General features: G+C 41.2%; 1 protein-coding gene across 1 annotated transcript in view; it reads left to right on the top strand.

Annotated features, from left to right (window-relative positions):
• LOC124612930 (synaptic vesicular amine transporter) overlaps window positions 1–11,192 on the top strand; it is a 796,314-nt gene extending 785,122 nt beyond the window's left edge. The window contains exon 13 of the mRNA XM_047141470.1: window positions 7,903–11,192. Within this exon, the coding sequence (XP_046997426.1) occupies window positions 7,903–7,971 (69 nt within the window). The 3' untranslated portion in view covers window positions 7,972–11,192. The remainder of the gene's footprint in view (window positions 1–7,902) is intronic.
• Window positions 11,193–12,134: the final 942 nt, after the last annotated feature.

Here is a 12,134-nt window from a genome sequence, read left to right as displayed (position 1 = left end):
TCTCACTTTTATTCAATCAAAACATTTTTTTCCAAGCTACCACAAAAAATTATTCCCTAAAAAATGAATGTGGCGATACTAAACAGACGATTTCGTGAAAAGTAAAATTCTCTGCACTTAGCTGTTTGGAAAGCTCAGTGATACACATTTTCCCAAATAAAATTTATTTCAAAACTGGTATTATCAATTCTTCTGTTGCAGTCTCTTCAAGAGGACTGAGTGTAAAACTTCTACTATGTACTAAAAGTAATTATTTTGATTGATATATTCCCAGTGAATGGTTATTCATGTATATAAAGAATAGAAATTTTCCGCAAATCGAATCCTTTCTCCTCACTCACCAACTTGTCCTCACCTTGTAAGATTGAATAAATAAAAATACATTAATATTTGCACACTTTTCGTTAAGTATGATTTAGGCTATTTGTCAGTAATTTTATTAATCACACAATAACTAAGAATTTACGAGCGATTATCGGTATCTACACAGTCATATTCACTGGATAGCTCACAAAACTTATCAGTTGATATTAAGTTGTAAAAATAGCTGACATTTTGTTATTTAAGGATTGAAATATTTGTTGAGTAGATGACGACATGATATTTTCCGTCGAGCAACCTTGCTTTTAGTTGTTACATTACTTTTGGTTACATTAATTTCTTCAACAATTTTGAAAAAATATTTCCGCGATAGAGTAACGTAGGTCTTTTACGAGGGATATCACTTAGAAAAAATTAAACAGCGATAACAAAACTTGGTGATTATCTTGGTCTTCCTGTGCATATTGACCCTTCGGTGCGACACATTTTTGCCACTGATAGATGATTTGGTGTAGACCTTCATTCTATAATTTTAGATTTTGGCTGTTCAGAAAACTTTCTATCTTGAAAATTACTTTGTCCTCATTCTTCAGCTGATGAAAGAGGAAGGCGTCACTAACTTCCACGTCTGGTGACGTGGAAGGGGCTGGGGCTATGAAGGGGATGAGGAGACAATATTTGATAGCCCAGCGATATCATGCGTGACCGAACAAGTTGACTGACAAGGTAACATTCCCATGCATAAACAAACGACCCTGATGAAACTTGGCAGGTATGTAGAGGGCTAAAAACAATGCAGTACTTATTGTTTCGTTTTCATCCAGTCTCACTTTGAAGGGGTAACACACATCCTAGAAGGTGTATGATGTTTAGAGGGGCTAACTTCGAAACCATGATATGTAAAAAAAATTGTTTCATATAAACGTTAAAATTTAATTAACGTTCTTGAAAACTGTATGATCAATGTCTGTAATAATCTGAAAGTTTCCAAAATACCCAACCTCCATTAATTACTTGTGTTACAACATAAATTAAAGGCTCTTTCGCGTCACATGCATCCATCTACAATAAAGCTGGCTTCTGAAATACAATTTTTGGAAAATAAGGTGCACACAATGTGGTGTCAGAGTATTTCAACATACCTAATAACATACCTAAAGATTCATTATTATAGTAATTATCCATTTTAATTATTTTGGTTTCATGTTCAGCATAACGTTAAGCATTTCTTCACAGATTATCATTATTGTAGTGATTTTCTTTCATAAAAAAGAGTCACTTTTCATTTTCAGGTAACAAAACATAATTTTGTGAAGTGGTAAACTAAAAAAAAAGACATGAATTCAAAGCTTAAAATAACAATTTAAAACATACAAATTAAGTAAATAAATAGCTAGAACAATAATGAAGTTTAGATAATGTAATTAGGTGCGCTTGAAAGACTCACACACCACATTCTGTACAGCTTATTTTCCAAAGAAGGTATTTCAGAATCCAGCCTTATTACACATGGATGGATATGGCGTGAAAGCTTCTTTAACATAAGTTGTAACAAAAGTTTCTATAGTTTAGAAGTAGGTAATGGTGGTAGGATTTTTGGAAAATTTCAAACTATCACATACGTTGATTACATAATTTTCAAGAACGTTAGTTACATTTCAGCTTCCAGACGAAACTTTTTTATATAGCGTAGTTTAGAAGATGTTCCCTCTAAATATAATGTGCCAAATTACCTTTCAGGGTCCATTTTACCCCTTTAAAGCGAAAGTGTGCAAAAAAGAAAAAATCTAATGCATTATTCTGTATCCTCTACATACCAGCCATGTTTCATCAAGATCGTTTATTTATACCAGCGAATGTTTCCTTGTCGGTTTTTTGCAAAATAAGCAAGTGTAGCCTTGGACAGCTTCCCGACACACTTGACCTTGCCAGCCTCCCAGTAATTTCATCAGGAGATTTCGGTAGTATGTTCCGTTAATTGTTTTCCCTTACATGTATAATGTGTTAGCGCCACACCATGACAGAGCCAAAGAGCACTCATCGTCATCTTGTCCGACGACGGTGGGTCTTCGCCTTTTCCGGAGTTGGTAAAACCACTTCTTGTTCTAATTCTTAGCCCCGGGATCATAGTGATGCAGCCATCATTTGTCCACGGTGGTTAGCTGGTTGAAGAAGTGGTCTGTATGAACTTGACACAGCTGCAACGTTTCCTCCGCTGCCCCGATTCGGCGAGCTTTTTTAGTGGGTGTGAACATCCGCTGACGTTGCACTTTGAGAACTCATCCACGAATGATTTTCATATTTTCTCCTGTCATTTCGACTGTGATGCGTCTCTCCTCGAGCACCTATGCCTCCACTTTTCTCGAGACACCCGGTTCTTCACGCAGAAGTGGGTTGCCACTTCGTTCTTTGCCATCCAGATTTGTTTCGCCCCACTGGAAGTGCCTGCACCTGCTGACCAATGCGTTACGTTGTGGTGCACGGTTGCCGCACCTTTCCAACAGCTCAACCCTGGACAATGCAGCGTTGTTCTCCATAAAATGCGGAAAATGAATTCCTGCAAGGTACTCCGCTTTATAAATTGGCTGTGCCACTTTCTTTTGTCTCCTTTACTAGCTTGTTACAATAGTGTGGCATGGAGATTCCTATGTGTACCGGGACTGCAGACCTGTATCTGGAAAAAAATTACTTAGCTTTACTTTTGTTGGCAATAAGACTTTATATCAGCTCATCGTGTAAAGATTAGCAATGCACTTTAAATTCTGTGCGAATACGCTCATGATTTCTCTCCAGCCACTAAAATTTTCTCATCTTCCTTAATTTGTTTGAATTATTCACTACTAGTTCCTGCATTTTTTTAGTAATTATGATTTTTGTCAGTTGTTTGACACACTATTAAACTGGCATTCTGGCATTCGCAAGTGATGATCTATCCATCCCCCTCCCCCCCCCCCCACCTTCGCCCCACTTGTCTTTCACCAGTTTGCAGATATCTTTTAATACTTCCAGCTTCTCAGTCATAGTGTGCTCTTTTACCGTATCCCTTCATCTTCAGGGTCAACTTAATACCTCAAGTATTGGGCCTCTTATACAATTATATTTCCCTGAAGCGCTCCTGCTTTTACACTCACGCTCGTTACTGTTGCGTATTCACTTACAAGTGCTTCTCGTGCGTTTTTGAGATACAATAAAGAATTTGCAATGTTTACCTGAGCCTGCGGGCTCGTTATTAGCCATTTGACTTTAATGGCACACTTTTTACCCCCTCTCCCTCCCTTTCAACTTTAAATTAATGTACTAATTCTGGTAATGGATATTTACTTGTGAAATCACACATGCTGCTCTTGGCAGCTACGCGCATACAGGTCCCGCAGGAGCGCCACCTGCGAGAGGCAAACAGAAGCTAGTGCCTCTATTGTTCAGCCAATCGGCGAGCGTCATTAGCTCTGTACTTGACATACACTGCAGCTCCAAAGAAATTGGTATAGCCATGCGTATTCAAATACACAGACCTGTAAACAAGCAGAATACGGCGCAACGTCTGGCGCAGTTGTTAGATCAGTTACTGTTGCTACAGTGGCAGGTTATCAAAATTTACGTGAGTCTGAACGTGGTTTATAGTCGGGGCACGAGTGATGGGACACAAAATTTCCGAGGTAGTGGCGTGCGGCCATTTCACGGCTGTACTGTGAATATCAGGAATCCGGTAAAACATCATATCTCCGACATCGCTGCGGACGGAAAAAGATCATGCAAGAATGAGACAAACGACAGAAGAGAATCATTCAACTTGACAGACGTGCAACCCTTCTGCAAATTGCTGTAGATTTCAATGCTAGGCCATCAACAAGTGTCAGCGTGCGACCCATTCAACGAAACATCAACGATATGGGCTTTCGGAGCCTAAGGCCTACTCGTGTACCCTTGACGACTGCACGACACAAAGCTATACGCCTCGCCTGGGCCAGTCAACACTGACATTGCGCTGTTGATCACTGGAAACCTGTCGCCTGGTCGAACGAGTCTCGTTTCAAATTGTGACGAACAGATGGACGTGTACGGATATGGAGACAACCTCATGAATCCATGGACCCTGCATGTCAGCAGGGGGCTGTTCAAGCTGGTGGAGGCTCTGTAAAGGTGTGGGGCGTGTGCAGTTGGAGTGATATGGGACCCCTGATACGTCTAGATACGACTGTGACAGGTGACACGTACGTAAGCATTGACACCTGCGATAGCCCAGCACTGAAATCTGCACCAGTTTGCGGAAGGGTTGCACTTGTGTCACGGCGAACGATTCTCTTCAGTCGTCGTTGATCCCGTTTTTACAGGCTGTTTTTCCGGCCTCAGTGGTGCCGGAGATTTGATGTGTTAATGGATTCCTGACATTCGCGGTACACTCGTGAAATGGTCGTTCGGGAAAATCCCCACTTCATCGCTACATCGGAGATGCTGTGTCCCATCGCTCGTGCTCCGTCTATAGTACCACGTTCAAACTCACTTAAATGTCGATAACCTGCCACTATAGCAGCAGTCACCGATCTAACAACTGCGCCATACACTTGTTGTTTTACATTGGCTTTGCCGACAGCAGCGCCATATTGTGGCTGATTACATACCGCTGTATTTGAATACGTATGAGTATACCAGTTTCTTTGGTGCTTCAGTGAAAATACACAGTACCCCAAAAAAACGCGAACTTAAAATAAAATATGTCGTTCTTCGACCTTACGCAAGCTGCGGGCCCACCGGGAAGGAAACAATTGAATATAACTGAACCGAGGTTTTACTTTCAAAATCTTTTCTTAAGGAATTTACTTTATTTGGCAACGATTCGTTAAGAACATTAACACATTTAATCACACTGTGTGGGCGTGGAAGTAGTTGCCAGTGGGTAACTGATGAAAACAAATTTCTTTCAACAAATGGAATTTTTATGCCTAAAAACCCTTTCCTGTTTAAAAAAAAAAAAAACAGATTTAAAAATTATAACCAGAAAGCACCCTGTAAATATCAAGTTACAATTTATTCAGAGGCAGAAATAACATTTATTTTTTTTTAATTTTTTTTTAACAGTATGAGCTTTCGGGCTGAGAATCCTGCTGCTCCCTTTTAACACGGCCGTAGTCACGACCGCTCACAACAAACTCTGAAAGACTACACTGGTGCAAATCTGCAACACACCAGATTACTTTAAACTAAAAATTCTAACAACTCACACAGACACAAAAACTATGCACCCCGTAGGAGGGATGGAAATGGTACAAACACTCACATTAAAAAAATTACCTGCCACCGAACGTGCAACTTGTTTTTAAAAGAAAACTCTTGTGGTGGAAGGGTGGCAACTTTATATACTAAAATGACCATTTAAATAAAAATCCATGAAATGCAGTCTTACATAAAATATACAAACATTCTCCACACTATAAATATACCGCCTCTCAAGATGATAGGCAAGATAAAAACATATTTCAGGAATTCGGTCTTTACACTTCAAGCAATAATTTCGTTAACACCGAATCCGACAAACATGACAGAGGCAGCTATTAACGTACGGCAGACAGACAGGCACTAACTGTCTAACAAATGCGGACAGGAGACATACGAGCAAGCTGGGCACGAGAGACTGACCTAGAAAACAAGCAGAATTTAACAACTAAATGAAACAACATATCACAAATCACTTAACTTCTAAGAAACTGCGATGTCTGGCGAAGATCTGGCGCAGCACCCCCAAAACGCTCTCCCGAACCGTCCGCTGCCAGCCGCTTCAACGGACGCAGGAAGGCGTGCCGATCGCCCGTTTCACGACGTCGCAGCTCACACCGGCCAGACCGATGTCGTAGGTTGGCTGCTATTGCTCTCGTGTCGACCGCAAAGCCACTACCCCTCGCTATACGGCGCGGCCCACTGGACTGACGTGGCGACCTCACATGCGCCGATGCTCAAGACGGACAAGTCATCTTGTGACCCAGTGCGCGACCGACTACCGGTCGATCCAACCGCCAATGACCATTGCCTGAACAAACTCGAGCAGACTGGCGGCCTAACACATACTAGCAGTCCGGACGACAGACAGACACTGACTGCCCCACACTGACCCGGCTGACCAACTGACCAGACTCGCCGAGACTGACAGACTGACCTACTCACTCCGACTGACCAACCACCGAGTTTTCTTTTTTGTTTTTTTTTTCTTTATTGTGATTTCATTCCCCTGCCCCATATGGGCAGGGGAGGGCTGTCAGCCGCACAATCCGCCGCTCTTCAGCCGAGTGACATGACAACTTAAAACAAGAATAAAATGTTACATACATAAGGCGATAAAAAAGGGGAACTTAAAACAGAATAATGGGAGAAAATGGAGGTAAAAATAGACCGACACGGAGACGTTCATGGAGGACAGTTAAAAAAGTCACCAGAAAGTTAAAAAACGCAGTTGGCGATTCTTAAAACACAGAGAAGACACTGAATGGACATGCACAGGTTAAAAGTCGGCCACAGTATTAAAAACACTCCAGAACAACACACGTAAAACCCACTTGGAGCACACATGGCGAAGAATAAAACTGCCAGGTGGGACCTGCTGAGGGAAAGGTCAGAGAGGATGGAAAAGGAGGGGAGAGCAAGGGGCAGCAGGGGAAGTGGCGGGATGAAGAGAGGAGGGGCATCAGTGGGTATACAAAGAGGCAGGAGACATGTAGGGTGGGAGATGAACAGGGAAGACAAGGCAGGATGGAGTGCAGATACACTGAAAGGGGGCACAAGAGAGGGAGGGGGAGTAGGGGGGGGAAGCCACTCAGGAGGAGGAAGGGGGAGGAGAGGGAGCCCTGAGGAGGAGGCAGGAAGATGGGGTTAGAGTTGGTCAGGGGGAAGCTCATCATCCGGGGGGGGTAGATGATGGAAGTTGCGTTGGGAAAGGAGATGGAGGGTGTGGAGATGGAGAGAGGGTGGGACACAATGGTAAAGGAGCGGCAACTGGTTGGGGGTGGAGAGGAAGGGAGACACCAGGGGGTGAGGGGGATCAAGGCGGCAGACAATATATAGTGTGCGGATGTGTTCAAGGAAAAGGAGAAGGTGGGGGAAGGGGATGAGGTCGTAGAGGATGTGGAGCACATGGCGTTCGAGGATATGGAGGGCTTTATAGAACCGGGGAGGGGCGGAAATCCAAGCTACACTGGCATAACAAAAGACAACCGCCGAGCTGATAGCGCCCCTTAAATGCACGTAACAGGCAACCTTTCCCCTTTTCCACCAGAGGGAGACACCAAAGCTGCGATTGCCACAGCAGCGCCACCGCCAGAAACAGAGGACGACTGCATCACTCAACGCGCTTCGGCGCGCTCTTCAAAACAGGAATTTTTACCACGGCTCAATAACATCAAGAGAAACCACGGGGTGTATCCTACACTACTTACGCACCTGTATTTCTCAATCATGAATGTTTGACATGTACAAATTTGGTTTCATTCCTCTTTTATTGACAATTTTACAACACTTTTCCCGGGATCTCTTAGGAGAGGGACACCTTGCACAACTAATACAGCAGAGTGCAGCTTTGGTGCTTTGCTGTTCCAGTCGCTGATCCTGGGCGAGAAGTCGTCGGTGCGCTACGTGACGTACCAGAACGAGGAGGACGAGGAGTAAGAGGGGCAGACTTCCGCCAGCTCGCGGGGCTGCCAGGGAGGGGCCGAGAGCTGCTCCCGCCGCCAGATATCGCCGCTCACACCCCGACCGGACTACAAGACGACGCGACTTCGGCACCACCTCCAGCCAGCCAGAGGACGGACTCCGCCGAGAGGGCTGCAGCGCTGCAAACTACGGTTCCAGGGACCCGAGATCACGCTGCAGACGGCACGGGGCAGCCCAGTCCACCATTCGCATCTCGTCAGAGCACACTTCTACACGATTCTCACGTATTTCACGAACGTGACAACCTCGCTACCGACGACGTCAACCTGTACAAGGGCAACACTCGCCTCGACGTACAAAACCCAGGCATCTACGATATAATATGTACAATCGCGACATTCTGTTGCAGGCTTCTTCTTACCACTTACGTCATATACATACGTCTACGGTCTTATTAACGCAACTTTACCGAGACGGACGATTAGAAGACCTGCAATACTTCGGGCGAGGACCAAAGTTTTTTCCTAACTCAAAACTATCTCTCATCCAAATGCTTGAAAGTTATTGTAGAGTATTCCATATTTTTTCAGCTTTGAGTAACAAAAATACGAGAAAAAAAATCCCAAATATTTATGATAGATATTGTTGTTCGTGAAATTTGAAATTATTTTTTTATGGCTCTGTTGAAATATATAAGATAAATACCCACGCATTAGGGGGCTTATGAAAAGTTAATTGATAAGAGTAAACGCATTATTTTGATACTCCTCTAAACTTCTGTTGTATGTATTCATAATTATCCCCTGATAACTTATGGTAATACTCCATTCTCTTCGAATTTCACACCAAAGAGCGAATAGTTTCGGAAACAAACTGCTTGAAGAGAGTAGTACTTAAATATGCTTAATGCTCGAAATATTTTAGTGACCTTTGTCAGTAATGTGATAACCCACCATTCCATTTTCTGAAGACAATCCTTGTATACGTAAATATTCTTCTTTTTCCTTCAGACATCGTGATAATTCATACAGTACGTTAACTGTTACACACATGTAGTCTATTCATTTCCGTTCATACCGATGTTTTCATACAGCGAATACTTCCAAAGCTACTCTATTTTAGACAGTTACAAAAATATGGTGTGTTCTGTCAACAGAAATGACAAGTCGATTATTTATGTATTTACCTCAGTATTTCCCCAATCATTTTTCGCTTATGTTTGTATTTTCTTTCTACTTACTTCCGTCTGCAGTCCCACAGTATTTTATAAATGATGCAATGTTCCGCGTGGACTGTTATTAAATTTATTTACAATTACGATTTCGGCCATTGTGTCATCCTGAAGTAATAGCGCTGTGTGAAATACGCCAATGCGTATTTAGTACTGTTAAAATGACATCGTCCTTGTGTAACCTACATTTACAAATTTCATATGCGCGAAAACAGAATACCTAGTGATCTATATAAAAGGAAGTAACACTTCAGAGGATAATTCTTATACAGTTCATGCAGGTAAATACTGCACTCTTATTTATAACTATGTGTGCACCAGTTGCAGTACCTGATAAATTTAATAACAGACCAGATGGAACATTCTGGACTTCCTTTTTCTCCCTTTTTTCTTTGAGAATTTTCTGCACATTTATCGTTTCATTGTACCTAAACATTCTTGTATCTACTTTGCAAATGACATCAAATTTAACACCTATTCGTTAAAATTAACACCCATCATTTATCACTTTAAAAATACAGAATATTACTAATTTAAGTCGTAGCTTAACAAACGGTAAACATATCTTCATATCCAAGTTATTTCTGGGAGAAATAAGCTGCGTGAGGAACAATCACTCAAAAGTACTATAACACAAACCTCCGCTTGAAACAGTAGTGCAAAAGAACCTGAAATTGCATAGATTAGAGTAGTTACGAAGATGTACACATTGGAGCCCTAAAACAGGGTACACTACTGCTTGCTTTTGTAAGACGGTGTCAGTCTTTTAAAACGCTTCTTCTTTTGTATATATCCATTTCTACACTCTTATAAGTATACTTGTTTTCATCGTTGGTATGGAATCTGTGAGTTCCGCATATTTATCAGTTGCATGCCTAAAGTTCACAATACCCAGAGAACACTCCTTTGTTTTGGACAGGTACAGTTTTAATATTCTCCCTTTGTTATACAAGTAAAATAGCGGTTGCAGTATTGATAACCGCTCAGGACAGGAGCCACCCAAGGATATCTAAATCCAGGAAACTAAAACACGGACATTCGTAATAGGAGTGCCGTTATCCCACGCGGTTCTGGATACCCAAATTCTAAATTTTGCTCATTAAGGACAGCGGCCCGTTATTTGATTCTGTGAATGGCTGCACAGAATCAGCACAGAGGGTTTTATTGTCGACTGTCCATTTCGGTACTTCGTTTCGGATATACAAAAATTTTTCGCTCTGAAGAAGCTTGAATGTTGTTGTATAAGGCGCTCCTATAAAAACACGCCCGAAAAAGACACATTTCACTCTATTGTCACAATCTTTGTAAGGCTCTTGTGCATATGTTAAACTGTACCCAATTTGAGACAGGCAGGTTAAAAATAAACGAATTTGCCACTCTTGTATCTATACTAAAGAAGAATGCACTTCTCATTTCGCGTCTGCGCTTTTAAACATTTGGCTATGGACATTAAGGTATCCTGAGGAATGGACGGAAACAACGATTTCCCCTAGGAGATAAGATACACAGTATTATCGTGTATAGCTAACATAAGGTGTATCAACAAAAAAAATGTTCTGTTTTGTGTATGCTGAATGTTGTTTTTATTAAGAACATTACGGTCGTTCTTCAGACGAGTTGCTCTCTGAGTAGTACTTGTGAACAGACAATAAAATGTCAAGATAAAACACACTTGCTGCAACAATAACGAAATTTATTCAATGATGCATTGTTTGCACGCAATGTAAAAGCTGGTATGGGTCCGAAAACAGTAAAACTGTAAATATAAGATAGTAACAATTGTGCCGGCACGTGGCTTGTGCTGCGGCCGGTTCGTATGTTCATAATCTTATTGGTATTATTGTATAAATACGATGCATAACTATATTTACTATGTGTGATATGTAAACAAGTCCTCTTAAGGTATCCCCAACATCAGTGTTGCATTCCGTGTCATTTTAAGTGGAGTGCTTCAATTGCTGTATGATGTTCGCTGAAATGTGGTGCAAATAAATGGATAAAATGAAAAGTCTTGTCTCAGATTTTATTTGTACCTCTCCATAAAAAAATCCAAAAATGTGTCGAATCGTATAGAAAATAACAACAGTCTTATAAGTTTCTACTACCTATTGTCTGCTCGAGACAGGCATAGACAAATCTAAAGCAGACACGCAGGTCAGTATATACTTAAATCGTCCTCACCCATTTCACGGTGAAGCGAACGTGAGAAAACTCCATCTCTGTCTGTAGTCTGGATTACTGCCTCTCTCACCCACAGTCCTCCCCTTACAGTACCACTTCCGTTCCATTCGCCCACAGCTTTCTTGGCTATTCTCCTCCTTCCTTGCTTTCTACGCCTCCCTTCTCCATTAATATTAATATTAGCAGGCGAAATTTCGATCTTTGGTGGTCATAATCAAACCTATATACACGTTCAAACATACATACACGTATACATATAATAACAGATGCATTCGTACAGTATATATATATATATATATATATATATATATATATATATATATATATATATATATATAAATTATCTGCACTTATATCCATCACACTATATATATATATATATATATATATATATATATATATATATATATATTTTTAGTGTGTGTGATGGATATAAGTGCAGATAATTTTATATGTGTTACCTTAATATACACAAACATCAGTTTCTTGATTGTTTCTTCTCTGTGTCAACCAGTCTTCCCAGAAACTCGTCACTAACTTTACGACGTAATGTTTTCTTCATGGTTGTAAGTGCACCAGGACCACATCTGTCAATATAGACTAACCATTTTGCGTCCACTCGCCCACATTTCAATACCTGACCTGCTGCCCAGGGGAAAATAAAAATTAATGACTTGATCTTGAAACGCGTTCTTGGAGGTACTTCCCAACCTAAAAAGATACTACCCATCGTATCTACAATTGTTAGTATGCAAATGACGTAAAT

This window comes from Schistocerca americana, chromosome 1, assembly GCF_021461395.2.
Source record: "Schistocerca americana isolate TAMUIC-IGC-003095 chromosome 1, iqSchAmer2.1, whole genome shotgun sequence".
Classification (NCBI taxonomy): domain Eukaryota; kingdom Metazoa; phylum Arthropoda; class Insecta; order Orthoptera; family Acrididae; genus Schistocerca; species Schistocerca americana.
The sequence above is the reverse complement of the archived record's forward strand: the minus strand, read 5'-3'. Positions and strand labels throughout refer to the sequence as shown.